The 27,645-nt window shown below is 61.1% G+C and overlaps 2 protein-coding genes across 4 annotated transcripts; one reads left to right on the forward strand and one right to left on the reverse strand.

Moving 5' to 3' along the window:
- Positions 1 to 1,044: 1,044 nt before the first annotated feature.
- On the reverse strand, positions 1,045 to 10,566 carry ZP3 (zona pellucida glycoprotein 3). Of its 2 annotated transcripts, none has more exons than XM_089320609.1 (8): positions 10,196 to 10,566; positions 8,152 to 8,270; positions 6,726 to 6,886; positions 6,469 to 6,646; positions 6,257 to 6,374; positions 1,831 to 1,922; positions 1,611 to 1,738; positions 1,045 to 1,273 (listed from the first exon to the last, which is right to left on the reverse strand). In XM_089320609.1, exons 1-8 carry the CDS (start codon positions 10,499 to 10,501, stop codon positions 1,059 to 1,061), a joined length of 1,317 nt encoding a protein of 438 aa, XP_089176735.1. In that variant the 5' UTR covers positions 10,502 to 10,566; the 3' UTR covers positions 1,045 to 1,058. The 2 variants fall into 2 exon arrangements, with proteins under 2 accessions (XP_089176735.1, NP_001182649.1); NM_001195720.1 differs by having other exon boundaries at positions 1,046 to 1,273; positions 6,726 to 6,829; positions 10,196 to 10,501.
- A 3,882-nt stretch (positions 10,567 to 14,448) lies between these two features.
- Positions 14,449 to 26,852, forward strand: SSC4D (scavenger receptor cysteine rich family member with 4 domains). 2 transcript variants are annotated; one of them, XM_089321096.1, is made up of 11 exons: positions 14,449 to 14,751; positions 18,745 to 18,945; positions 20,715 to 20,750; positions 21,039 to 21,344; positions 21,666 to 21,743; positions 22,177 to 22,491; positions 23,535 to 23,612; positions 23,988 to 24,062; positions 24,178 to 24,489; positions 25,423 to 25,491; positions 25,927 to 26,852. In XM_089321096.1, exons 2-11 carry the CDS (start codon positions 18,792 to 18,794, stop codon positions 26,241 to 26,243), a joined length of 1,740 nt encoding a protein of 579 aa, XP_089177222.1. In that variant the 5' UTR covers positions 14,449 to 14,751; positions 18,745 to 18,791; the 3' UTR covers positions 26,244 to 26,852. The 2 variants fall into 2 exon arrangements, with proteins under 2 accessions (XP_089177222.1, XP_008256202.1); XM_008257980.4 differs by having other exon boundaries at positions 18,759 to 18,945.
- The last annotated feature ends 793 nt before the right edge of the window (positions 26,853 to 27,645 follow it).

Below are 27,645 nucleotides of genomic sequence, written 5' to 3' on the forward strand. Positions count from 1 at the left end.
TGCCCTGGCCCAGTGTGCTTGACCACACCAAGAATCACCCAGGAGTCTCAGGTGCAGATTCTCAGGCCTGGGATGGAGCCCAGGACTCCAAACCTCCAACAACCCCCCACGTGACACCAACAGCGTGCACAGACCCCACTTTGCTGCCCTTAGCGGGCCCTGCTCCGAATGGACTTCAGATACCCATCTCCCTAGCTGAGACACACCTGAGCCCCACCTGCAGCCAGAGCCGAGGCGGCCCGCTAGTCACTGCGGGACTCCTGTGGGTTGATGCCCAAGGACCCCGCCCACCAGGTACCAGGCCCAGCTTGGCCAGGAGCAGCCTCAAGCTCACAGCAGGTAGCTACTGCAAATGTGACCTTCCCCCAAGGAGACAGGGCCTGGAGCAAGGCTGGGGCCAGCTCAGCGCAGCGGACAGCAAAACACACGAGGCCATCTCCCAAGGGAGACGGGGTCAGCAGGCCCCCCACCCCAGCCCACTCTCAGTTCCTGGGGGCCAGGACAGCAAGACCAAGGCAGGGCCCAGGCCTCCCAGCCCCTAGAGCCGAGAAACCCCTTCTCCCAGAGCCCACGGCCAGTTATTACCCAGAACAGTGCACTCCACAGCGCCCAGCTCAAGGCCATCGCCCCAGACGGGGCAGGAAGCAGAGCTAAGGTCCCTGCCTGATGGTACAGAACCAGCCAGCTCTGGACCTTGGGCCCCCTGAATGTAGATGGAGACCCTGCCCCCATGGCCCCTAGGGAAGGGGGATTGGAAGTCTTCTTGCTTCCCTGGCCCTGGAGTCAGATCCATGGGACCGGGAGACCCAAGCTTCGAGCTGGGAGGAGGCTGGCTGGGCCCCACCCTGCCTTTATCACCAGCAGGTTCCACGTGTCCCTGGGAGAAGGGGGAGCCCTGACCCCAGGAGGGACTTTGATACTTGAAGCCAGAGGCCACAGGTGGGCCTACCAAGCGCTGGCCTCTCACTGGCGATGCAATCGCTGGGCTCTGGGTGACAACTGACCCACTCCCCCCACCCATCTGTCCCCACTGAAGGACTCCCAGAAGTCATGATTTTTTATTGGGAAGCAGACCTGGGGTGGGAAGCAGCGTGGCGCCCCCTGGTGAGGCCCAGGACCACAGCAGCCACAGCCAGGAACACAATGGTGGCCATGCCGAAGCCCAGCACCAGGGTCGCCTGCGCAGCAGAGGCCAGCCCCTCTGTGCCGGCAGGGTCACCAGCCTTCCCCAGGAAGATCAGCGGGCCCACGGTGACGTCTGCTTCTTCCGTCACTGTGAGAGGCACAGAACACCCGAGTGTCACCTTGGTCCCTAGCCAGGAGTCCAATTGTAGGTTTAGCTCTTAGTGTAAAATCTACTGGTTTAGCCCATGAACAGTGGCATCAGCCCTGTCCACATGCCTACCAGCAGGGGCCCAAGCTCATGGCAGGGCTAAAGCAGCCGCCACCCGGGTGGGCACCTAGACCCCTTCCTACCTAGCCCCAGGGTTTCTGTGTAAGAGACAGAGTCTGCCTTCCCCTGGGGCTAGGCGGCCCTGACAGGGAACAAGGGTGGAGCTGCAGCTGTTGGCCAAGGCCACAGGGAGGGCAGTGGCTGTCCCACGTCATACCGTGCCTGCGGCTTCGCAGAGAGGACCGGGCAGCATGGTTCTGGTTCATGGGGGAGCCTGCGATGAGGTCACAGTCACCGTTGCCGCAACACTCACAGATGTCTGCACTGCCTTCCACCGGGGCCCAGCTGAGAGAGTAGTAAGAGAGCAGCTAAGGTCTGTGTGTGTCGGAGGGGAACAGATGCAGGGGGAGGGGGCGCTCAGGCTCGGGCCTGCTCACCTGCTGGAGGACTGGTTGAAAGAACAAGCCTTGTTGAGCCGGTCCGGGGCTTGCTGGGCAGGAATGACCCTCAGGTGACACGTGATGTAGACCTGGGAGAAACAGCAGCTGTGAGCAGACTGAGTTCCAGAGCGGAGCTCCAGGCTGTGCCAGTGACTTTAAATGTTTAAAAAGTTCTATTTGAAGGACAGCTACAGAGAAGTAGAGACAGAGAGGTCTTCCATCTGCTGGTTCATTCCCCAGACGGCCACAATGGCCGGAGCTGTGCTGATGTGGAGCCAGGAGCTTCTTCCTGGTCTCCCATTTGGGTGCAGGAGCCCAAGCACTTGAGCCGTATTCTACTGCTTTCCCAGGCCGTAGCAGGGAGCTGGATTGGAAGAGGAGCAGCTGGGACTAGAACTGGTGCCCATACAGGATGCCGGTGACTCAGGCCAGGGCTTTAACCCACTGTGCCACAGCGCAGGCCCCAAGAATTTTTCCCCTTGGTGAGCAGGCATTATGGTGCAGCGGGTTAAGCCCCTATAGATGACGCCTGCATCCCACAAGTGCCTGGTCCGAGTCCCAGCCATGTTGTTTAAGATCCGGCCTCCTGCTGGCACTGCGGCTCACTAGGCTAATCCTCCACCTTGCGGCGCCGGCACACCGGGTTCTAGTCCCGGTCAGGGCGCCGGATTCTGTCCCAGTTGCCCCTCTTCCAGGCCAGCTCTCTGCTGTGGCCCGGGAGTGCAGTGGAGGATGGCCCAGGTGCTTGGGCCCTGCACCCGCATGGGAGACCAGGAGAAGTACCTGGCTCCTGCCTTCGGATCAGCGCAGTGCGCCGGCCGCAGCAGCCATTGGAGGGTGAGCCAATGGCAAAGGAAGACCTTTCTTTCACTGTCCACTCTGCCTGTCAAAGTAATAAAAAAACCCGGCCTCCTGCTGATGCACACCCTGGAAGGCAGCAGGTAGTGGCTCAAGCACGGAGACCCGGCTGGTGCTCCCGGTTCCTGGCTTCAGCTTGGCCCAGCCCTGGCTGTTGCAGGCGTTTGGGGAGTGAACCAAACCCGAGCATGCTGACATGGGACACATCATTAGCTCAAACGCGCACCCTGCCACCAGCGGCTCTAACAAGACCCTTGATCCTCGGCAGGCTGCAGGACTAAGCCCCATCTCTAAAGTGGTAGGGGACAGGCGTTTGGTGCAGAGGTAAAGTTGCTACTTGGGCTCAGAGCCCATATTGCAGTACCCGATTCTGTTCCATTCTGGGCTCCTCAGCTTCCTGCTAGCGAGTGGGCGCCCTAGAAGGCAGCAGTGGCCCAGGTAGCTGGGTGCCTGCCAACCACATGGGAGACCCGGATTGAGTCCTAGGCACCCGGCTCCAGCCAACCCCAACCGTGACGATGGCATTGGAGACATCAGCCAGAGGGTGGGAGCTGTCTGTTTCTACCTTTCCAATGAAGCCAAAGGAAGCTCAAGGTTTAGGGGTTAATTCATCCAAAATTGCACAAGTAGCAAAGCCGATTCTAGACTAGAAGTCCATCTCTCCCAGACTCGCCCACTTCACGTGCTCCATCCTGGGCTTAAGGAATCAGACTTGGGGCCGGCGCTGTGGTATAGCGGGTAAAGCTGCCGCCTGCAGTGCTGGCATCCCATATGGGCGCCAGTTCGAGACCCGGCTGCTCCACTTCTGCTCCAGCTCTCTGCTGTGGCCTGGGAAAGCAGTGGAAGATGGCCCAGGTGCTTGGGCCCCTGCACCCATGTGGGAGACCTGGAAGAAGCTCCTGGCTCCGGATCGGCACAGCTCTGGCCTTTGCAGCCATTTGGGGACTGAATCAGCAGATGGAAGATTCTCTGCTTCTCCCTCTCTGTAACTAGGGCTTTCAAGTAAAATTTAAAAAAAAAAGGAATCGGACTCCAGGATGAGCCCGGGATGGAGCATTGCTAAGTCACCGCCCGTCCCTCGCTGCCTGCCCAGGTAGGGGGCGCCATACCAGCAGCAGCTTCTGCAGGGCTCCTACATCTACCACCTGCCCTTGACCGGCTGACACCCCCTCCCCCACCCCGTCCCAGGAGGAAGGCTTCCGTCGCCCTCTCAGCATCACTACCCACAACAGACAACTGCTTCTGTCCTTGGCTTCCTCCCAGCCATCCCTCTGGCCTTACCCGGAGCCAGAGATCCCTGCAGCTCTTCAGGCAGGTCGTCCTGGTCTCTTAGGGCTGTACAGCCATCCCTGCCACCCATGGTCAACACTGCCCTGCTAGTTGGGCACCAGCTCCATTTGCACCCCTGCTGCTGGCCACCCCCCTGACACTGTTTCCCCATCCTCTGCCCCACAGAGCCATTTCAACTCCCTACCCCGGCCAGGATCTTCCACCCTAACACCCCTTCTGTGGGCCAGGATACCTTCTGCCCACCTGTCCGTTCTCCCACCCCACTCGGCCCGCCAAGCGAGAGCTTCAGGCCCACTCTGTCTTGCTTCTTGCCCTCCTGCAGTCTGCCAGCCTGCGTGAAACCCTTGTTCTTCCTACAAGGCTGTGGAGGCCAGGAAGGGAGCATCGTGGAACAGTCTGCAAACTCCCCCTGGTGTCCCCAATGCTGCCCAGCCCTCAGTGGACTGCACAGCTGATTACTTGTTAGAATTGCCTGGCCCTGGGGCCGGCACTGTGGCATAGTGGGTAAAGCCACCACCTGCAGTGCTGGCATCCCACATGGGCGCCGGTTCGAGTCCTGGCTGCTCCACTTCTGATCCAGCTCTCTGCTACGGCCTGGGAAAGCAGTGGAAGATGGCCTAAGCCCTTGGGCCCCTGCACCCACAGGGGAGACCCGGAACACACTCCTGGCTCTGAAGCCGTTGCAGCCATCTGGGGAGTGAACCAGCAGATGGAAGACCTCTCTGCCTTTGAAGTAAGTACATCTTTATGAAAAGTCACCTGGTGGTAGGGAGGTGGGCATTTAGCCGACAGTTAAGGCACCTGCCTCCCAGTGTCTGCTCCAGCTCTCTGCTAATGCTGATCCTGGGAGGCAGCAGGTGTTGGCTCCAACACCCATGTGAGAGATCTGGATTGAGTTCCTGGATTGAACCCTGGACCCAGTCCTGGCCATTGACCCATTGTGGGTGTTTGGGGAGAACCACTGGATGGGGCACTCTAGCTTCTTTCAATGTAGAGAAAAAAAAAAAAAAAAGAGGCTATATTTGAAAGAAAGGCTGAGTGGCAGAGCAAGTTGTGCTAGCCAAGCTGAAGCAAGGAGCCTGGCCCGCCGTCCTTATCTCCTGGGCCCTAAGACTCCAACTATCTTCTGCTGCTTTCCCAGGCACGTTAGTAGTGAGCTGGATCATAGCCAGGACCCAAAGCCGCACTCCCCGCTACAGGCGGCTTAACCCAAGCTCCACAGCTCCAGCTCCACCTCCGGTTTTTAGAAGCAAACAATCACCTGATGTTTGTGACATCTGTTGCACTTCCAAGCAAAATGATAGAGTTTTGCTCAGATCATCCCTACCCCACCTAACGGTCGAACTCGGAGGCATTGACTTTAAACCTCTTCCAACTGCGTGTATGTGGGAAGCATCAGAGATAGGAGACAGGGGAGGCCAGGCCCCACCCTGCCAGGGGAACACCAGCCTTAGTTTCCCCTTTCCAGCCCAGTGCCAGGGAGCTAGCGCTGAGAACTGTTTTATTCACTTCCCCCTCACCGGTTCTGCTAACCGCCACCACCCCCACTCCCCACTCAGGGAGCTGGTGCGCGAGCTACCTGGTCTTCACTTGTGAGCCTTGCCAGCACCACCTGACCTGGCTCCAGGCCGGGCCCCCTGCCCCATCCCTGCCCGCCCTGCCCCATCCCTGCCTGCGGGAGGGAGCCATCCTCACCTCCCTCCCCCTCTTGGGCTTCAGGGGTAGGCTTATCTTAGTGGTTTGCTGAGTAGAAGTAGGTTCACCTGTAAGCTCCTTAGGACTGCAAAGCCCAGGCTCCTCCCAGACCCCCGGAGGTGGGGCCCAGACACCTGTCTGCAGGTGGAGCTGGCTCCTATAAATCCTGAGGCTACGCTGCCCAGACCTCCAGACCCGCCTTCTTTGCCCTTGGAGAAAGCCTGCAGAAGGCGGGACCTCTGCCCTGCTGGCCTTGGTGAGGACAAGGTCTCCAGACCTCATAGTTGTCGCTCGAGCTATCAGCTCAGTCTCCTGGTTCTCTGCTTGCCCCCCATTTCTAGGACCCCTGCCCCTCTCCATCCTGCAAGGTCTCCTACCAGCCTCGTAAGGCTCTGTTGCTCCTGCCTTCTCCAGGGAGACCTCGCTGCAGCCCATGGCTTGATCTGCTTGGTCCCTTGTCACTCAGATGGGGGCCCGAGCAGGAAGTCCTGGGCTGATGAGCTCTAAGGAATACCAGGGGGTTACTAAGCCCGACCCAGCGTCCCACCTGCTTCCAGGCTATAGAATAGACCAGAGTTACCGTGTGCCTGGAGTCATTAGCGAAGTGGAACACGGCCACCATGAACTGGAGCACGTCCGGCTTCGGCCTGGGGGCTTTGAACTTGGAAGCCCCATCGGAGAGGCCATCCACAAGACAGCTTGAAGGAGAGCAAGAGAAGGCCATCAGAGGTCGCGGAGAGGCCGGTCACCCCGCCAGGAAGGTCACCCAAGAGAGGGAGCCCCAACCCTCACCCGTGCAAGTCCACGATGGTGTGATAGGGGGAGCCGCTCTGGTCCCGTGTCGGGGTGGCCACGCAGCGATCCACGAACAGCAGCAGGGGCGGGTGGCTGCCCGTGCGGACCTCTGCCTGCAGGTGGGCCGTGTCGCCCAGGTGGAAGGTGGGGGACATCTTTTCTCGGCTCCAGTTCTCTGGAAGGCATAGCCGGGGCTGAGACAGCCCTAGGCTCTCACAGCAGCTCCCCCCAGGCAACCGCCACCCCCAGCTTACCCTCCATGAGGCGCAGGGAGAACACCAGCCTCTCCTCTGACAGTACCGTGGTCCAGAAGGGCACCCAGGTCGGCAGGATCGCCCGGCTGCTCACGTTGCCCTGCCTGGGAGAGGGACCAAGCTGCCCGGGCCTGCCCACTTGGGCCCACGTTGGGCCATGGCTAAGAACGGAAGCGCCAACAGACACCCAAGGCTGAAGCCAGTCCTTTACTGCACCCCCTCCCCCAACCTCCGCACCCACGAGTGGCCCAGTGCGTGCTGCGTGCCAAGGTATCCAAGCTTCCACACTTGGCTCCTAGACCCACATCTGCCCCTCTTCGGCTTCAGCCAAGTCTGGGGTCCGGGGCAGGGGGCCCTGCCTGTACTGCATGTCCTCCTCGGAATTCTTGAGCGGGGGCAGGGGTCAAGGTTGAGAAAGTCCGTTAGAGACAAGCACAAATGGGCTTTGGCCCTCCAGAAGCCAGCAAGAGAACCTGAGATCGTGCCGGGCACAGGCGGGTCCCTGGCCTGTGAGAGGGGGACCAGGTGGCTGCAGACGTCCACCCCACTGACCCAAGGTCAATGGGCAGGGGCTGCTCCTCCGAGTGACGCACCTGTGACGAGGTACCCGGAGCTGGTCAAAGCGTCCCAGCCTACAGCACGTCACCCCAGGGCATCTGCAGCCTGGAGGCTGGGTCCGTCTGCATCAGGTAGAGCTACTGAGTTCAGGGATGGCCATGGCCCCAGGAGGGCTGGCTCAGCACCCTGCCCTCGGCTCCTTAATCTCCCCCCACCCCGGCTGTCAGAGGGTGGGCCTCAGCTCCTCACCCAGTTCTCCACCTGCTCTCAGGTGACCCCCTGGGGCGAGAAGCAGTCCTCACCCGTCCTGGGTGGCGCTCACTGAGGGATCTCAATCTGAACATTGAGTCTGCTTGTCCTGCTTGCTTTAGGGACCCAGGCTGCTAGGGGCCCGCTGCCCTGCCCTGCCCTGGATGTGTGCCCACACGACCCTGCCCGGGGCAAGGGTGGTCATCCGGGAGCCTCCTCCAGGCCTGTGGCCGAGTCCTCGGGTCAGCACCTTCATGCCGGCATCAAGCCTCCAGCCTGCTCAAGGGCTGAGCATGTGCCTGGTATGGGACTCCACCTCATCTGTGGGAGCCACCGGCAGGGCAAGGCACACTCTTCACACCAGGGACCAGGGCCACGGGCAGAGGGCAGGTTGCAGGCCCAGGGCAGAGGGCAGAAGCCACCGTAGCACAGTTGGCCTCCCAGGAGCTGGGCGCACCCCCTGCAGCTGCCCCAGATGCATTTCAAGGGCTCGGAGTGGACCCGGCAGATCCCGCATTCCCACCCGGGGCACAGGGCAGGGGCCGCCTCACAGCCCTGCTGTCACGTCCGGGGCCCTCGCTCCAGGGTGCACGCGGCCGGCCAACCGTCCCACACCAACCTGGGGTAGCGGCACTCGATGGGGACCTCGGCGCGGTTGGTCCTGAGGATGGACAGGTTTCCCGCGGGGCGGGGGTCGTGGAGCAGGAAGGAGCTGTACACCAGGGAGTCGTCAGTCACCTGAAGGGAACGGGAGGGGTGAAGCCCACCAGCGTCACAGCCCCCAGGACGCTCCACCCCTGCGAGGATGCAGTGAGGGTGAGCAGGTGTGTGGGGGCGGGGAGGACTCAGGCTCTTCTGCTGGCCAGTTGGGGGGGGGCAGGGGACAGACAGGACTGAGGTCTGCATCAGCTCAACAGCGCCCAGCCACTCTCCCCTTCTCACAGGGGTTCCTTTCTCGGGGTGGGGGTGGGGGGAGGCTCCAAAGCAGCAGCCTGAGTCCCAGGAACTTGAACTTCCTGCACACCTGTCACCGTTCTGCCCTACTCGCAGGCCCATTTCACAGAAGGGAAGCCGGAGGCAGGAGAGCACAGGCAGGTGCAGCTAGGGCAATCGGCACCCCCCCAGGGGGCCTGCAGAGGGAGGAGGAGGGGCCTGCCTAGGGAGAGGAGCACCTGGGGCGCAGGTGGCCACCCGGCCCCAGCCTCAGCCTCCAGCCCCTGGCAAACCTTGAGGGGCCCCTCGTCAAGGGTTAAGGACTGCAGGTCAGGGCAGGCACAGGGCCCGGTCGGCCGGCCATGGTCCTGGGGACGCAGCAGTGGAGAAGGAAGCAGCTGGGCTTTGCTGGGCCTTGAGGTCACCAGGGGTTGCAGGGCAGAGCCCCGTGCCTGGCTCTGGTTTAGCGCCCAGCGCAGCCTGGACAGTGGCATTTCGGAAGCCTCCCACGTGCTCCTAATGCGTGAGGCTTGGGAGTCACCGAGCTTTAATTATCCCTCAGATAACTCCTGGCTGCTCGGGGGTCCCCCTCTCCAGGGAAACAAGGACCCCCACCTGCCACCAACACCCGAGCCTGGAAACCACACGTGGGATCGGAGCTCCGGCTGGAGGCTCCAGGGCCCAGCTGGCCCCGCCTCGGCCAAGCTCCTGCTCCAGGATTGGGAGGATGGGGGAGAGCCCCCTTGTTGTGGTCTGAGCCCGTTTCTCCACTGACTTGGGGGAGAGGGGCTGGTCTGGATGCTGAGGTCTCTTGCCTCCATGAGCCCCGTTGGCTCGGAGTCACCTGCAGGGAGCCAGTCAGCAGCATCAAGGCCTGCAGGACAACCCCGCTCCACTTTTTCCTCCAAGCTTTGCACACTGGCCTCCCTCGGCATGTGGCAGCTCAAGCTGTGCTCACATCAGCATCTCATGCCGGAGCACCTGGCTGCCCCACACCCAATCCAGCTCTCTAGTGTGGCTGGGAAAGCAGTGGAGGATGGCCCAAAGTCCTTGGGCCCCTGCCACCCATGTGGGAGACCCGAATGTAGTTTCTGGCTCTTGGCTTCAGCCTGGCCCAGCCCCGGCTGTTGCAGCCATTTGGGGAGTGAACCAGCAGATGGAAGATCTCTCCCCTCTCCCCTCTCCCCTCTTCCCCAACCCTCTTTCTCTTGAGACAGTTTGGAAAGTCCAACTGACATAGATAAAGAGGTCTTCCAACTACTGCTTCACCCCACAAGTGGCCACAACAGCTGAGGCTACACCAGGCTGAAGCCAGCAGCCATCTTGGTTTCCTGCATGGGTGCAGGGGCCCAAGGGCTTGAACCATCTTCTGTTTTCCCAGGTGCGTTCGTAGGAAGCCAGGTAGGAATGGGATAGGAAGTCTCTCCTCCGAGTTCCCAAGGCCTCCAAGCCAGTACCTGGTGGACCCTCCTCCCCCAGTGCTGGCCATGGAAGAAGGCTTAAGTCCTCAGGAGTTAGGGGGGTACCCCCTGGAGGGGCCCCCAAAGCACGGCCACCCCTGGACTCCACCCCACCTATCTGATTTCCACAACGCCAGGCAGGGAGCTGCCCACTGCTGCTCCACCTGCCTATAGACAAGCGAGAGGGGTCTGCCCCAGCTGACCCCCTATGGCTCATACAGCCACAGTACCCGCATCCGCCCACCAGGGCCGGGGAGCCCCAAGCCTCACCTGCACGCTGTTACCACATTCATGCAGCCCGACCTCGAACCTGACCACGGCGTCCGTGGAGGCCTGGGGCTCGCAGCCCTCGGGGCCCAGGCTGAGGTCGGCCTCCTGGATGAGCTTCCCGGTGCCAAAAAGGTCCCTGCTGACCGTGACCACGAGCCGGGCCTCCAGACACTCCACCACCACGGGCGTCACGGAGGGCGCGGGCTGGCGGGTCCCGCCCTGCCAGAACCAGAGCGGCTGGGGGCAGCACAGCTCCGAGCCTCCCCAGAGCAGTAGGCAAACGAAGAGCCCGTAGCTCAGCCCCATGGTGCCGACAGAGTGGCGGGCAGCCACCGGCCAGCCATCTTATACCCCAGGGAACGACGGCCGGCTCCCACCTGCACGTGCACCTGTCTCCCTGCCCCAGCAGTTGCAAAGCAAGGCCCAAGGTCAGAGGGCATCACGGACACCTGCGAGGGGAGGGGCGTGAGCTCCCTGCCCTGCCCCGCCCACTGACCAGGAACCTGGGTCTCAGCTCCGGAAGCCCCTGGTGATTCCCATTGGCCTGCAGCCCACTCAGCCCTAACTTCTCACCACCTGCCCGCTGCCACCCACAGGTGCAGCCCAGGCCATGACAGGTCCGCGGGCCATGAGCGGGTGAGGAAGGCTTTGACTGAAGCCTGGGGAGATTGGATTCCAGTGGGAGAGCAGAGGAGGGGAGCCTGAGAGGCCTCGGCAGACTCCACGCCTCCTCCGCGGTGGGCAGCCCCTGTGGGCCACGTGCACATTGTATATATATTTTTAGTGGTTTTATTTTTGGGAGAAGTCTCACTTCACCTGCTTCAAGGGATGGGCCTTTTTAAATGAACATTTTTCTTTTTAAAATGTTCATTTTTTTAAAGATTTTATTTATTTATTTGAGAAGTAGAGTTACAGACAGAAGGAGAGACGGGGATTCACTGATTCACTCCCCAAATGGATGCAACGGCCAGAGCTGGGCCGATCCTCAGCCAGGAGCTTCTTCTGGGTCTCCCACACAGGTGCAAGCGCTTGGGCCATCTTCCACTGCTTTCCCAGGCCACAGCAGGGAGCTGGATCGGAAGAGGAGCAGCTGGGATTAAACTGGTGCTCATATGGGATGCCAGTGCCACCGTTGGAAGATTAACCTATTGCGCCACAGCGCTGACCGCTAAAATGTTCATTTTATTTGAAAATCAGCAGAAAGAGAGAGAGAGAGAGAAATCTCCCATCTGTTGGTTCCCCCCCCCCCCCAGATGCCCACAGTGACCAGGAGCCTGGAACTCCACCTGGGTCTCCCAGGTCAATGGCAGAGACCCAAGGGCTTGAGCGCCACCTGCTGCTTCCCAGGGTGCAACAGCAGGGAGCTGCCATTGGAAGCAGAGCTGGGACTTGAACCGGGCACTCTGATATGAAATGTGGGTGTCGCAAGCAGACGCTTAACCTACTGCAGCAGAGCCCCCCCCCCCATGCTTATCCTCTCGTTCCACTTTCCGCAGGCTTCTTGAAGTGGCCCCATTCTTGGGCAAACGCACGCGATGTTAGTGGTTTGGAAATACTGCTTTCAATGCCCCTGGCTGCACAGATCGGGCGATGCCTGCTAACCCGACCTTTTCACCTTCACTCTTAGTATGTTGTAATACAAGTACCCAGGTGGCCGGCGCCGCGGCTCACTAGGCTAATCCTCCGCCTTGTGGCGCCGGCACACCGGGTTCTAGTCCCGGTCAGGGCGCCGGATTCTGTCCTGGTCGCCCTCTTCCAGGCCAGCTCTCTGCTGTGGCCCGGGAGTGCAGTGGAGGATGGCCCAAGTGCTTGGGCCCTGCACCCCATGGGAGACCAGGAGAAGTACCTGGCTCCTGGCTTCGGATCAGCGCGGTGCGCCAGCCGTAGCGGCCATTGGAGGGTGAACCAAGGGCAAAGGAAGACCTGTCTCTCTGTCTCTCTCTCTCTCTGTTCACTCTGCCTGTCAAAAAAAAAAAAAAAATACAAGTACCCAGGGACCAACGCTTCCATTGAGTTCACATGAGAGACAGGTGGCTCAATTCATCCACTTACTGGCACTAAGCAGGGCGGGGGTCAGCTCAGGCAGAGGCAGCTGTGAGGAGAGGCGTCCTGGGGCCCCGGCTGGGCCTGGGGACATCTTGGAGCTCCAGGTCTTGCTGAAGCCTTAGGCAGGCTCTGGCCGGCTCCTGGCGGGAAGGGGGTCCCGAGATGAGAGTCTACTGCACCAGTCCTAGCAGGAGACAGCGCAAGACTGACAGGTGCAGCCCTTGCTGACTACATTCTCTGTGCTAGAGCACAGAGGGGAGGGGAAATTCTCACATTCATGGTGTGTAATTCCTGGGGACAGAAGTACACGTTCATTTGCAAATATTTGCTGCTTCTTCCTTTTTTGAAAGATTTATTTATTTATTTGAGAGGGAGAGTTACAGACACAGAGAGGGAGGGACACCAAGAGAGGTCTTCCATCCTCTGGTTCACTCCCCGGATGGCTACGATGGCCAGGATTGGGTCAGGCTGAAGCCAGGAGCTTCTTCCAGGTCTCCCACGCGGGTGCAGGGGCTCAAGCACTTGGGCCACCTTCTGCTGCTTTCTCAGGCCATAGCAGAGAGATGGATGGGAAGTGGAGCAGCCAGGACTCGAACCGGTGCCCGTTCGACGCCAGCGCCGCAGGTGGGGGCTTGGGCTGCAGAGAGAACCTGGCGAGAGCTCAGATGAGGCGCCCCTGCAGCCCGAGGTTCCCAAGGGGCAGTGAGCTGGACGGGCTGCGTCCCCGGAGCGCGGCCGCGCTGGCACGCAGCTGTGCAGGTGTTGCTGGGAATAGGGTGGGCGGGGCTGGGAATGGGAGACCAGGGCTTCCCAAGGCTGCACATGCACCCTCAGCTCTCAGAGGACCCCAGAGAAAAAAATGGGAAGAAATCGGCGAGTGTGGGTGTGGAGAGTCTATGCCCACGACGTGAGTGGAGCTGCATTCCCCTTCGTGAGAGAGCGGACTGCAGGACTCCTAAGGCTGCGACCAGGGAGGGAACAGGCCCAGCACCTGCGGGGTGGAAATGTTAGATCTTGTGCATTTTTCAGAGATGTGCTGCCCCCTGGTGGCAACAAGGCACCAACCATGCAGAATCCAACAGTATTTTCCTTGAGCCTAGATACTTTTTTTTTTTTTTTGAAGAATTATTTATTTATCAGAAAGGCAGAGTTTCAGAGAGGCAGAGAGAGAAAGAGAGAGAGAGAGAGAGAGTCTTCTATCTGCTGGTTCACTCCCCAAATAGCTGCAACGGCAGTGCTGGGCCAATACAAAGCCAGGAGCCAGGAGCTTCTTCTGGGTTTCCCTGGTAGGTGCAGGGGCCCAAGCACTTGGGCCATCCTCCACTGCTTTCCCAGGCCATAGCAGAGAGCTGGATCGGAAGTGGAGCAGCCAGGACTTGAACCTGCACCCATATGGGATACCGGCACTGCAGGTGGAGGATTAGCCTGCTAAATCACAGTGCCAGCCCCTTTGTTTTATTTTTTTTAAGATTTATTTGAATGGCAGAGTTGGAGAGAGAGGGAGAAAAAGACACACCACACACACACACACGTGCGCACACGCACACACACACTTCATTCCCCAAATGGCCACAATGGCTGGAGCTGGGCCAGGCTGAAGCCAGGAGCTTCTTCCAGGACTCCCACATGGGCACAGGGGCCCAAGCGCTTGGGCCATCTTCCGCTGCTTTCCCAGGCCATTAACAGGGAGTTGGATGACAAGTGGAGCAGCCGGGACTTGAACCGGTGCCCATATGGGATGCCGGTGCCACGGGTGGATACTTAACCACTACACCACAGTGCTGGCCCCTCCCTTAAGTTCAGGGTTCCTGCTGGGGGAGCCGTATCACTCCCTCAAGTTGATAAAGTCTTTGAGTAAAATCAGGGCAAGGAAAGTGAGCTAAGGAGGGGGGCTGGGGGGCAACGGGAGGCCAGACCCGCGGGCACCCAGCAGACAGGGCCTCCTTCCACCTTGGGCAGCACCTGCGAGGGGTGTGGAGGGCCTCCCTGCCCACGCGGGGAGCCTGTCCCTCAGGGTCGACGCGAGTTAGGGCACTCGGGGACTCCAGGGTTGGCTAAGGGCTGTCTCAGATCAGGCACGCTTGGCTGCCCTGCACGGGGGTGGAGCTCCATCCAGGCTTCCAGAAACCTGATTCCTGGGGTGGGGGCAGGGAGGGGGTACAGCACAGCCGGGAGAGGAGGGGCCCTCCCCCACACCCCATCTCCTCCTCCGCCCGCCTGGCGCCCTTTCTCTGGGGCCAACTCCGGCTGTGCAGGCCACCTCCGCGGTCCCTTCACTGCCCTCTGCCCCCAAGGTTGGGTGGGGACAGGCTGGGGCCACCGGCCAGCCCCATGGACAGGGACTCTGCCCCTGCTCGCCTTGCAGCCTCGGAGGGGAAAGAGGAAAGGGCCGTGGCCACCTGCGTCTGGGGGTGCCTTCCCCCTCTTAAACTTCCGGGCACGGAGACGGCGACTCCACCTCGCACGGACTGTAGGAGAAGGGACGGAAAGAGTCCAGAACATTCCGCCAGGTATGAGCCCTTCACGGTGCTGATGCATGTGTGTGTGTGTGTGGGTGCGCGCGTGTGACAAGTTTCCCATTGATCAGTCTGGGAGGTGTCCTTGGCCATCTCCTGGGTCCCTTCTGACTGCTTCATTCTTAGATTCTGCAGCCATAAACCTCAGTCAGTCATTCAACAAACATGTTCCGGGTCTGTACTCAGGGCCAGGTATGATCCAGCTCCCACCCTCAGAGGTGCACAGTCTAGAAGGAAAGACGGTCAAGACAATGGCGTCCACCCTGATGCTTTGCCAGACACTGGGCTAACACTTTTGCGAACATCAGCTCCTTTAGCCTAGCAACAGCTATAAGGGCTGAGTGACTCCCACAGAGGACCGTGAGGCTGGCAGGTGCGTCCTGCTGCCTGCCCGCACCTGGGTGACAGGTGCACGTACAGAGAGCAGAGAGGGAACCAGACAGCCTCGGGGGGCCACAGTCACCGAGAGCACTGGCGAGGAGGAACCCCCAGCCTGACCCTGGTCCCCAGGGTGGGAGGCAGGAGCAGGCTGGGGGGTGGGGAGGGAGCAACTTCCGGTCTGAGGAGGAGGGAGGTGACCAGGCTTCATGAGGTCCGTGAAGACTGCTGGGGTCAGCCGGAATCTGAGGTCCCTGGGGTCAGGATTAGGGGTCCTTCTTCCATGCTCCTGGGCTGGGTTGCCGGGGGCGGGGGATTGAGTGGGGGAGGGGGCTCCCAAGGATTCCTGGAAGTTGTCCCTGTACTCACAGGGTGGCAGCTGGGGTGGGGTGGGGTGGAGGTGGGGCAGTGTCCCAGGAGGCTAAGAGGGAGGTGGCCCAAGGTGGGGAGGCAGGGGACAGCCCAGACAACTATGTGCCTCCCTTCCCCCCCCACCTCACAGCCAAGATTGCACTGAGGGGCTCCCCTCCCCCCAGGCTTCAGACCCCATCTCCCAGCTGTCCCCAGCCCAGGACAAAAGCTGATTATTCCGCTGGGGCTGCACCGGGCCCCATGAATGGGTGTTGAAAGCCCCGTGTCCGCGTGCAGATAGGTTTTCTTCTCCCCAACCTGACTGTCAGGGCGGGCGGAGGCAAGGCCAGGGAGAGCCCAGGGGGGAGGGGAGGGGGGATATCCTCCCGGAAGGGGCACCTCAGGCTTAAGTGTATCCCGCGTGTGCACCACCACCTCACAGCTGCATCGTGGGGGCTGGGCTCCCGCACAGCCCAGGGAAGCCAGGTGCTGTCAGTCCAGCTGTCCAGGTACCTTTTGTGTTGGTCCTTCCTCTCTGCCCACTCATCATCTGACTGCATCAGCCAACCCACCCACTGTGCGCTGTGCACCTGCCCAGTTGCTGGATGTTGGTCACTGGTCCCTGCTTTTCCTTCCACTTTGATACCTCAGTCAGAAAACAAGATCGAGGGCTTCCTCCCTCCAAAGCACACAGCCTCCCAGGTGGCGCTTGCTTGTTCAATTCTCCCAGACGCCTCTTCCTTTGCCACTTTGGCATATTTGTGGGCACGGGAACCAAGATTTCCTGAACATTTCTTCTCTTTATTTTTTTTTTTAAGATTTGTTTATGTATTTTGAAAGGCAGAGTTACAGGGGGTTTGGCAGGGAGAGAGAGAGAGAGAGAGAGAGAGAGAGAGAGAGAGAGAGAGAGAGAGAATAGAGAGAGAGAGATCTTGCATCCAATTGTTCACTCCCCAGATGGTTGCAACAGCCAGGGCCAAGCCAGGCTGAAGCCAGGAGCTTCTTCCAGGTCTCCCGCATGGGTGGTAGGGGTCCAAATGTTGGGGCCATCATGTACTGCTTTTACCAGGCGCATTAGCAGGGAGCTGCATTGGAAGTGGAGCAGCCAGGACTCAAACCAGTGCCCATATGGGATGCCTGCATCAAGGCAATGACTTTACCTGCTGTGCTACTGCGCCAGCCCCAATTTCTTCTCTTTAAATTGACTCATGTCTTCTGATTTAAATTCATTTGAAAGAAAAACTTTCTACGGAGGCAGGAGGTCTTCAAAAAGTTTGTGATGATGTGTGTGTTAGGAAAAAACCAGGCGTGAATTTCAAATTCTTATGGCATCAAAATAAGCATGTTTTTTTAAAGGCAACACTGCCTTATCGACCTGTGTATCCATCTATCCACTTATCTTTTAAGAGGCGGAAAGAGAAAGAGTGATTTCCTATCCACTGATTCACTCTTCCAGTACTCCAAGCTGGCAGCCAGAAACTCAATCCTGGTCTCCCATACAGCTGGCAGGAGGCCAAGGACTTTTTTCTTTTTCTTTTTTAAGATTTATTTATTTGAGGCCGGCGCTGCGGCTCACTAGGCTAATCCTCCACCTAGCGGTGCCGGCACACCGGGTTCTAGTCCCGGTTGGGGTGCTGGATTCTGTCCCGGTTGCCCCTCTTCCAGGCCAGCTCTCTGCTGTGGCCAGGGAGTGCAGTGGAGGATGGCCCAAGTGCTTGGGCCCTGCACCCCATGGGAGACCAGGAGAGGCACCTGGCTCCTGCCTTCAGATCAGCGTGATGTGCCGGCTGCAACACGCCGGCCGCGGCGGCCATTGGAGGGTGAACCAACGGCAAAAGGATGACCTTTCTCTCTGTCTCTCTCTCTCTCACTATCCACTCTGCCTGTCAAAAAAAAAAAAAAAGATTTATTTATTTGAAAGGCAGAATTACAGAGGCAGAGAGAGAGGTCTTCCATCCGCTGGTTCACTCCCCTCATGGCTGCAATGGCCGGAGCTGAGCTGATCCCAAGCCAGGAGCCAGCAGCTCCTTCCGGGTCTCCCATGTGGGTGCAGGAGTCCAAGGACTTAGGCCATCTTCCACTGCTTTCCCAGGTGCATTAGCAGGGAGCTGGATCGGAAGTGGAGCAGCCACATGGGATGCTGGCCCTGCTTGTGGCAGCTTTACCTGCTACGCCACAGCGTCGGCCCCTGAGCCTAATGACTTGACCCATCACCACCGCTTCTCGGGGTCTGCATTAGCAGGGAGCTGGAGTCAGGGTCCAGAGCTGGGTCCTAGACCCAGAGGTCCCTGATACGGGATGCAGACATCTTAACCGCCAGGCTAAATGCCCGTCCCCAAATAAACATGTTTTTTAGATTTCATTTTTCCAAGAACTCTTTGAAGTACCCTCATATTGTACCAATGGATAGAAAACCAGAGCTCAGGGGGCCAGCGCTGTGGCACACTGGGTTAACGCCCTGGCCTGCAGTGCTGGCATCCCATATGGGCACTGGTTCAAGACCCGGCTGCTCCACTTCCCATCCAGCTCTCTGCTATGGCCTGGGAAAGCAGTAAAGGATGGCCCAAGTCCTTGGGCCCCTGTACTCACGTGGGAGACCCGGAAGAAGCTCCTGGCACAGCTCCGGCCATTGTGGCCATCTGGGGAGTAAACCAGCGGATGGAAGACCCCTCTTTCTCTCTCTGCCTCTCTTCTCTCTGTGCAACTCTGACTTTCAAATAAATAAATAAATACCAGAGCTCTGAGATGGGCCCTGTGGGAGAGCAGATTAACCCAGCACTTGCCACACTGGATCCCATAACCGAGGGCTGGTTCAAGCCCTGGCTGCTTCACCTGCAAGCTAGCTTCCTGTTAAGGCATCTGCGAGAGTTCCTGGCTCCTGGCTTTGGCCTGGCCCAGCCCTGGCTGCTGTGGTCATTTGAGGAGTGAACCAGTGGATGGAAGATCTTTCTCTCTCTCTCTGTCTCTCTGTCCAAGTCAATAAATAAATAACTAAATAAATCTTAGGAAAAAGCAAACACAACCACCACAGTTCTTTGCTATAAGTGGAAAGTACTGTAAAAAAAAAAAAAATCAATGACAATAAAACAGTCACGGTCTACCTGTAGCTCCCCGAAATGACGTGGGCTCCTATGGCACCTGCACCATGCGCTGGGATTCGTGGGCTCCCGTCTTCCTCATCCCTGGCTGTTGGCCCCGCCCTCGCCTGCCCTTCGGCCTGAGGTTGGCCCCCCCTCCAGCGGACAGTAAGCCGTGCAGGTCTTGAATTCCAGATGTTCCAGCTGTGACTTCTCCCCGGCCCCTTGATGGGACCACCGGCTGGCTGGACGCACGGGGACGCAGAGGCACGAATGGGTCCCCAGCTGGATGAAAGGACCCCGGCGTGGAGGCCAGGAGATGGGGGCGCGGCCCCTTCGCCCCTGCCCCCAGCCCTGTCCTTCCTTCTCCTCCTGCCGCTGGGTGAGTGCTCCCCGCCACCCCTCACCCCTACCCCGCAGTCCCCGGCCCTTCACGTCCCTGGCCCTTGTCCCAGGGTGTACAATTATGGTGGAAGGTGAGTTGTGAATGAGCCGGTATTCGGCATTCTTTCCAGCTCGGATGTTGGCCCAGGGCTGACAAAGAGCAAAGAGGCTAAGTTTGGGGGCGCAGAGGGCTCGGGACCGGAAGTGAGAGCTAAAATGACCCCAAGAGTGGGGAGCTGGGGGATCCTGGACATAGGAAAGAGGGAGATGGGCCCACCAGTAGCTGTTGGAAAGGCAGCTGGTAGAACAGACAGAATCAGATGGCCTCAGGACTGTCCTGAGGTAAGAAAGAAATGGAACCTCAGTTTCTTCATCTGTGAAATGGGTGTGCTAGTATTAGAGTACCTCAAAAAGTTCACGGACAAGTAGGATCAGAAGGGAAGTTTATTGGGGTGGGCGTTTGGCCCAGTAATTAAGATCTTGCTAGGGACATCTGTATCCCGTACTGCAGTACCAGGAGAAGGTTTGAGCCCCAGCTGCACTCAGAATTCAAGCTTCCTGGTGGTGCACACCCTGGGGGATGGCAGATGATGACCCAAGTATCTGGACTCTGCTACCCATGTGGGAGGCCCGGATGGAGCTTTCCGGCTCCTGGCTTCAGCCTGGCCCAGCCCCTGGCTGTTGCTGGCATTTGGGGAATGAACCAGCAGGTGGAAGATATCTGTGTGTGTGTGTGTGTGTGTGTGTGTCTCTGTCTCTGTCACTCTGCCTTTCAAATGAATAAATAAATCTTTTTTAAGAAATAAACTTATCTTTTAATTCCATTGCCCATCAAACTTAGAAAAAAATTTAATATTTATTTTTTGAAATTCAGTGTTCCACAGAAAGATCTTCCATAAAAACTGATTGGGCCCAGGTGGCCCAAGAAGCCAGAAGCCAGGAGCTTCTTCTGGGTCTCCCATGTGGGTGCAGGGGCCCAAGGACTTGGGTCATCTTCCACTGCTTTCCCAGGCCATTAGCAAGGAGCTGGATAGGAAGTTGAGCAGCTGGGACTTGAACCGGCACCCATATGGGATTCTGGTGCTGCAGGTGGCAGCCTTATCCGCTACGCCACGATGCCGGCCCCTTCCACAAACTTAAAAAAAAATTTTTTTTTTGTTTACTTAATTTATTCCAAAGGCAGAGAGACAGACTTATAGAGATCTCTCACCGGAGATCACGCTCCAAATGCCCACAAATAGCTAGGCTGGGCCAGTGCAGAGCCAGGAGCCGGGGGAAGCAGCCAGGTCTCCCGTGTGGGGTGGCAGGGACCACACAGGTGGCCCTGAGAGAGAGAGAGGCATGCACGTGGGGCCCAGGAAACTCCGAGGAAACGGGCAGCGCTTCTACCGGAGGGTCCAGGAGGGCTTCCTGGAGGAAGGGGCTCCAGGCTGGGTCTGGGGTCTGCAGAACTAAAACGAGCAGGGTTAACCAGAAGGGGTAAAATAGCTGGAGATCAGACAAAGGGGAGATGAGGGAGGAAGGGAGGCTGGTCAGGCCGCTTTGCAGAGAGAGCCCAGGGGCTGGGAGTCCTGCAGGGGAGAAGCAGGCGAGTCAGGCAGACCTCTCTGGGGTGGGGGTGAAGTGGGGAGTCCTACGGGGACCAGAGACAATGGCGCTTCGGAAAAGCAGGAGTCCTGGGGGCGGTGGGGATGGAGAGGACCGTGGGGGAGGGGCGGCAGCTGAGGAATGGGGGAGGGGCCCACATTGTTCCCCACTCTGTTTCAGCCAGTGCCCTCCAGCCCACTCCACTGCCCTTCCCAGGTAGGTGCCGCTGCCCCGCCCACCCTCACCCTCCCCTGCCCCCAGGTGTGCAGCTGGACTGAGAGAAGACCTCAGGGGAGTGGGGAGCCACCAGCCCCCTGCCGTGACCCTACTTGCCCCGGGCTGTGTGGTGGGGGTGGGGGGATCGCCACAGTCTCCCCACTGCACAGAAGGGACTGACTCCAGGGGGTCCCACGGCTTTCTGGCCACGGGGGTCCGCCCGGAGGTCAGATCGGGCACAGGGACTCCCTTGGCCCCGCCGGGGCGCGCCAGCTTGTTTCTCCGCAGAGCTGAGGCTGGTGGGGGGCCCCAGCCGCTGCCGGGGGCGCCTGGAGGTCCTGCACGACGGCTCCTGGGGGAGCGTCTGCGACGACGACTGGGACGTAGTGGACGCCAACGTGGTGTGTCGCCAGCTGGGCTGCGGCCTGGCGCTGCCGGTGCCGCGGCCGCTCGCCTTCGGCCAGGGCCGGGGCCCCATCCTGTTGGACAACGTGGAGTGCCGCGGGCAGGAGGCGGCACTGAGCGAGTGTGGCAGCCGCGGCTGGGGCGTACACAACTGTTTCCACTACGAGGACGTGGCCGTCCTGTGCGAGGGTGAGCTGCGGGCCGCTGGGCGGTGGGCTCCACTTAGGGGTGAGACGGCCCGGGGAGGGGGGGGATCGGACTGTGTGGCCATCGGAGGACGGGGCTAGGGGCTGCGTCGCCAGGGGCTGGGCGGAAACCCAGCACCGTGGTGGAGTGGTTCGGACCTGGACAGCAGCGCTACCAACTTTCAAGAAAATCATCAGATTCGGTGTTCTTGGCAGGTCTGGGGTGCGGCCCGAGAATGCGCATTTCCAAGAGCTGCCAAGGGGTGAGGGTGGAGGACAGGCAGGTGGCTGACCTCCTCTCTTGCCCCCGGCCTCTCCTCCGCAGAATTCTTGCCCTCGCAGTATGCCACAAGGAGAGCGCTGACCAGCAGCGCGCCCCCTCCATCTCTGCAGAATGGGAGAGGTGAGCCCGGGTGGGGTGCGGGGCGCTCAGGAGAGGCAAGCCCCAGCCAGGCCCTACCCAAACTGAGGATTGGGGATGGCGAGGAAGTGGGGCTGGGGGCTGCGGCCATGCACGGAGTAATGGTCAGGACCAAAGAGGCAGGGCAATCGGGGGAGGAAGAGGGGGTCCCATCAGGGCCAATCAGGGAAGGCTTCCTGGAGGCAGGGCTGTGGCTTGAAAGGAGGAAGCTGGGGAGAATAGGAGGCAAGGTGGCTGGCTCCCCCCACCCCACCCCACGCCGGGAATGCCAAGCTGGGTCTCTCCTGGGATCCACAAGCCAATCCCATCTGAGCGGTGGGCAGGCAGCGCCTCCGGGGGTGGGTACGCCTGGGTCTTGGGGCGCTGGGGTGGAAGGCGCAGCCCTGTGCAACGTGCGCCCCTCTCCCCGCACCAGACGAAGGCAGCGTGCGCCTGGCGGGGGGCGCGGGCCCGTGTCAGGGCCGCGTGGAGATCCTGCACGCTGGGGTGTGGGGCACCGTGTGCGACGACGACTGGGGGCTGCCGGACGCCGCCGTGGTCTGCCGCCAGCTGGGTTGCGGCGCGGCCCTGGCCGCCACCACCAACGCCTTCTTCGGCTACGGCACGGGCCACATCCTGCTGGACAACGTGCACTGCGAAGGCGTTGAGCCGCAGCTGGCCGGCTGCTCCAGCCTGGGCTGGGGCGTGCACAACTGCGGGCATCACGAGGACGCGGGCGTGTTCTGCGCAGGTGCGGGGCGCCGGCCGAGGGCGGGGCGGGGTGGCAAGCGAAGGCGGGGCCAGGGGCGGGGCGCCGGTCGGGGCGGGGCCGGGCCCTGTCCTGATGCTGCAGGAGATAAAGTGCACCCCGAGTGGGCGAGCGATTTTTAATATCTCAGTACTGTCCCCCGTGGCACGCTGCAACCCAGGCAGCAGTACTGCAGTGTTGCCCCGCCAGTATTCCACGGTGTAAGGCCTGTGGCCCGTACCCTAAGAATACATCCCGAATTTTCTAGCAATTTCCAATTACTCTCCATGGACTACTTCAAAGGAAGGATACTCTAGAATCATCCCAGAGATACTCCAGAGTTCTCTGTTTAAAGCAGAATTGCCTATCACAGCCCTCTGTAAACCCGATGCTGTGTTTTAAGATTTCTTTCTTTGTGGGCAGCGGGGCAGCTGGGATTTCAACCAGGATGCTGGTGTCGCAGGCGGTGACTTAGCCACTGTGCCTCCACGTTGGCATTTTCTCCCTGCCTAGAATCTCCAAGACAGACAGTGCTTGCCCATGGCTCCTTCTGGTTCACAGCAAATCCAGGGCTGGCGCCTCCAGCCATCCGGGAGCCAGGGCATCGCCGTGGGCGCAGCAGGCTAACTTTGCTGCATGGCCTTGAGCTCACACCCCTGGCCCGGTCTAGCCCTATTTCACCCGTACCCTGGGGATGGTGAAGCTTGTTCTACCCAGTGCTGGGGACTGTGCATGGCCTGCCCTGGTGGGAAAGGTCTTTTTCTCTGTTTCCACTTCGTGGACGCCTTGGGCTTCTGAGAACTTTGGAGAGAAATGAAAAGTGTGTGTGTGGGGGGGCTGTCCAAACCGTGAATCGTGTACCTGTGCAGCCAAAGTAAATAACAGCCGATGTCCAAGCCGGGCAGACCACACTGGGCCCCAGCTGGGGCTCAGCTCCCAGCCCCGAAAGCCACGTCCTGTCTGCTTCTCTCGGGCCACCCTCCCCTCCTCGCCGGACAGAACCCCCCAGCCTCTGAGCCTGCCGCCTCCCCTCTCTCCTGCTCCAGTCCTGGACCCTGCAACTCCTACAGCACCGCCACCCTCAGCCACAAGAGACGACTCGGCCTGGCACACGGAGCGCGCAGGTAAAGACTCCAGCCCTCCCCAGGCTCGAATCAGAGAGAGGCGGGGTGGGCGGGGCAGACAGGGGGGTACACGGAGCCCAGCGTTCTGCAAGGTGGGAGGGGGCAGTAGGAGCCTTTGGGACCTGAAGGGCCTTGCTTGTGAAAGGGGTTGAATTAAAGTTTGAGTCACGGTTAGAAACCGCGTTTGGAATTCGGGTTGGCAGTATCTGTGGGATGGAAATTAAGAGTGGCGGCTGGCATTAGACCTCGCCTCGTTCCAATCAAGTTTTCTGGAGAGCCCACGGCCACGCAGGGACGGCACGGCCACCCTGGGCTGGAGGCGGAGTGGGGTGCGGTTCAGCTTTGGGAGGGGCTCCCCGACCCCCTTCTCTGCAGCTACTCGGGGCGGTGCCCAGCCCTCGGGGGAGACTGCGTCGCTGACCACCGCCGCCTGGGCAGCGGGGAGGAAGAGTAAGTAGCAGGGCCCCGGGGCCGCGGGGCGGGGAGGGCGGGCGGGCCGGGGCTCTGGCCAGGAGCCGTTCGCCCCAGCCCAGCCCCTCTGGCCGCGGGCCTGTGCGCCCCGCAGGCGGGCGGCTGCGGCTGGTGGGCGGCCCGGGCCCGTGCCGCGGCCGCGTGGAGGTGCTGTACGCCGGGGGTTGGGGCACCGTGTGCGACGACGACTGGGACTTCGCGGACGCGCGCGTGGCCTGCCGCGAGGCGGGCTGCGGACCCGCGCTGGGCGCCACGGGCCTCGGGCACTTCGGCTACGGCCGCGGCCCCGTGCTGCTGGACAACGTGGGCTGCACGGGTACCGAGGCCCGCCTGAGCGACTGCTTCCACCTGGGCTGGGGCCAGCACAACTGCGGTCACCACGAGGACGCCGGCGCGCTCTGCGCAGGTAAAGGCCACCGCGTGACCGCCTGACCGCGCGCAGGCGCGCACTGTGGTGCGGGGGCGGGGCAGGGTAGACGCCGAGCGACGGGCGGGGCCGTGCGTGCGCGCGCACTGCGGCCCGGGCGCGGTGGGGCCGGGACTGAGAGATGGGCGGGGCCGTGCGTACGCGCGCACTGCGGCGGGGGCGGGGACGAGGCCGGGGCGGAGTCGGATGTGAGAGGTGGGCGGAGCCGTAACGTACGCGCGCACTGCGGAGGGGCAGGACAGAGCCGGGTCTGAGATGGGCGGGGCCGTGCGTAAGCGCGCACTGCGGCGTAGGCGGGGCAGGCCCTGTAAAGGTGGGCGGGGCCTACGTGTACGCGGCACTGCGGTACGGGCGGGGCCGCACGGGATTGGCGGGGGAGTGGGCGGGGCCGCGCGTGAGCGCTCTGCGGCACGGCGGCGGCCCGGGGGAACGCCCTCTCCGCAGAGGAGCGCCCCGCGTGTCGGCGCGCTCTGCGCCTGCGCGGCAGGGGCGGGGCTGGCAGGGCTGGCGCTCTGCGGCGGGAGGCGGTCTGGTGCCGTGTGCGGCGCTGCGGGCCCTAGGGTGGCTGCGGTTCCGCCACTGGGGAGGGTGGGGCCGCGCTGGTGAAATCGGGAGTCAGCCTTGCGCGGGCGAGGGGTGACCTCTGGGACGAGCCTGGGGGAAGGTGGCATTTGCAGGGTGGCCGGTCGTTGTAAAGCTCAGCCCCAAGCCTCTCTTCTCCACCCACAGCCCTGGCCCCAAAGGCCCGAGCCCCAGGAAGCTTTTGCTTTGGGCCCCAGAGTCGAAGCAGCACAGCCCTGTTTCTGAACTGCTGTTTCTGAACAGCCCTGGGGGAGGGCTGGGGCTGAGCTGGCCCCAAGGAGCGTGTCCGTTAGGGTGACAGCCTCCTCTCCAATCTGCTTCCTGAGCTAGGCCCAGATGAGTTGGTCCAGCAGGAGGGGTCTGAGACCACGCGGGTGCCCACGCCTCGGCCCAGGGACGGTAAGCGCCCAGGGCCCCCCCGACAGTGCAGGCACCAGGGTGGGCCAGCACCCGCGCGGTGTGCACGGGGCCCTGCCTGGGACGCTCGTCCGTTGGCGCTTCTCTGAGGCCTCATGACGGAGTTGGGGAAAGGAAGGAGGTGGGAGTTTCAAGCTGGAGCCCTTTAGAGACTGGGAGAGCCGGGATCGAGATCCTGTCCTGAGGGGGAGTAGCGGAAGAATTCAGAATTCGGCCTGGCGCTGGGGGGTGGGGCCGGTGTTGAGCCCCTGAAGGAAGACTGACGCCCCCATGCCCATCCCATTTTAGCCTTCCGGCATCCACTGGCTCCCAGGGCAGTGCTGGGTGCCCCACCACCACCCCTTCCCTGGCCTAACCTGGGAGCGACCAGGCACAGGCTACCCCGCCCAGCCCCAGCCCTTGTCTCTGCCCACACAGGGCACCTTCGTCTGGCCAACGGAGCCCACCGGTGCGAGGGGCGCGTGGAGCTCTTCCTGGGGCAGCAGTGGGGCACCGTGTGCGATGATGCCTGGGACCTGCGGGCAGCCGGCGTCCTGTGCCGCCAGCTGGGCTGTGGCCAGGCCCTGGCGGCCCCCGGCGAGGCCCACTTCGGCCCGGGCCGGGGCCCCATCCTGCTGGACAACGTCAAGTGCCGTGGGGACGAGAGCACGCTGCTTCTGTGCTCCCACATTCGCTGGGATGCTCACAACTGTGACCACGGCGAGGACGCCGGCGTCCTGTGCCGGCCGTTATGACCCAGCCAGCCCTGCAGGCCACCCACCTCCTCCTCCTCCTCCTGTGGCTACTGCAGTTCACTTCGCCCCTTCCTGCCCTTGCCTGGGAGAGAGCCTGCCCTGATGGGGTGGTCCTGCAGGGGGCAGGCGGGGTGGGGTGGGGGGAGCCCGGCCCTGCCTGCTCACCGTGTGACCCCAGCCTGTCATCAGCTATTGTGGGTCCACTTCCACGGACACGCCCATGTTTTGCTTGGCCAGAACAAAACGAGGGGCAGGGAAATCACCCCTCACCCCCTGTCCTAGGTGGGGTTCCTATTCCGACACCCTCGACCTCTGTCTTCCCCGACCTGCAGCCCGGGGGCCTCACCGTGAATGGGGCGCCTCAGTCTCCCAGGGCCTGCCCTGTTCTCCCAGGGCCTGGACTCGGATGGTGCTCGGCTGGACCAGGGGACTGGAGGGGCCGAAGCAGGGACAGGGGCCCCTCCCCGCAGCGGGAACCAGCGTCTCTCATGTGTGCTGCCCCCACCACAGAGCTCCCACTTTGCAGCCGCAAAGAATGCGGGGGGGCCTGTAGCCACCCTTTCACAGGTGCCAAGAGAATAAAGCACTGTCCCCGGTCTGTTGATGGAAGGCGGAGTGTGGGCCTCGGTGCGCCCCCTGGGGCAGGACAGGAGGAAGCGGCCGGGAGAGCTCCTGGCAGGCCGCCACACCCTGGACATGCTGACTCGCCGTGTTATGCCTCCAAGCCTCCCAGACGGTTCCCCTGGCCCATCCGTTTCCTTTTATTTATTTATTTGAAAGGCAGAGAGAAAGAGGAAAAGAAATCTTCCCTCCCACTGGTTCCCTCCCCAAACGGCCACCGGGATTGGGCCAGGCCAAACCCAGGAGCCGAGAGTTCAATCTGGGTCTCCCGCCTGGGCAGCGGGGAGCCCACTACTGGCGCCGTCACCTGCTGCCTCCCAGGGTGAGCGTTAGTAGGAAGCTGGACGGGAAGTGGAGCCGGGACCTGAACCCAGTGTCCTAAGTGGCAGGTTAACCACTGCGCCACCTGGATTCTCTAGAGAAAAGGCCGGAAGGGAGACCAGGGAGAAAGAACCAGCGGGGGGGACTTCCCGAAGCCTTCAGGCCTTGCCCTGAGGAGGGGATGCATGATTTGCTGGAATCAACTGGCCGGTGTCACTCCTGCTCTCTGCAGGCCCTGCATCAGCCTCCTGCTGGTCCCTGTAACCAGTCTGCAGGAAAGCAGTGCCTCGAGACAACACAGGAAGTGGGCCTCCAGCCTGGGCGTGGAGACGCCCACGTCCCAGCTCCAGCTTCCCGCTGCTGGGCACCCGGGAAGGCAGCAGGCGGCGGCTCACGCACTTGGGTCCCTGCCAGCCACGCGAGAGATCTGGATTGAGTTGTGGTTTTATTATCTTTTCGG

The sequence above is a fragment of the Oryctolagus cuniculus genome, chromosome 19 (assembly GCF_051225735.1).
Source record: "Oryctolagus cuniculus isolate XC-2025 breed Fujian yellow rabbit chromosome 19, ASM5122573v1, whole genome shotgun sequence".
Taxonomy (NCBI): Eukaryota; Metazoa; Chordata; class Mammalia; order Lagomorpha; family Leporidae; genus Oryctolagus; species Oryctolagus cuniculus.

Coding starts and splice junctions, on each gene's coding strand:
- ZP3 (XM_089320609.1), bottom strand. CDS start 10,501: ATGGGGCTGAGCTACGGGCTCTTCGTTTGCCTACTGCTCTGGGGAGGC. Junction 8,271..10,195: donor AATGTGGTAACAGCGTGCAG/GTGAGGCTTGGG, acceptor CGTTCCCTTCAG/GTGACTGACGACTCCCTGGT. Junction 1,923..6,256: donor CTAATGACTCCAGGCACACG/GTAACTCTGGTC, acceptor TGTTTCTCCCAG/GTCTACATCACGTGTCACCT.
- SSC4D (XM_089321096.1), top strand. CDS start 18,792: ATGGGACCACCGGCTGGCTGGACGCACGGGGACGCAGAGGCACGAATG. Junction 22,492..23,534: donor CGCGGGCGTGTTCTGCGCAG/GTGCGGGGCGCC, acceptor CTCCTGCTCCAG/TCCTGGACCCTGCAACTCCT. Junction 24,490..25,422: donor CGCCGGCGCGCTCTGCGCAG/GTAAAGGCCACC, acceptor TTCCTGAGCTAG/GCCCAGATGAGTTGGTCCAG.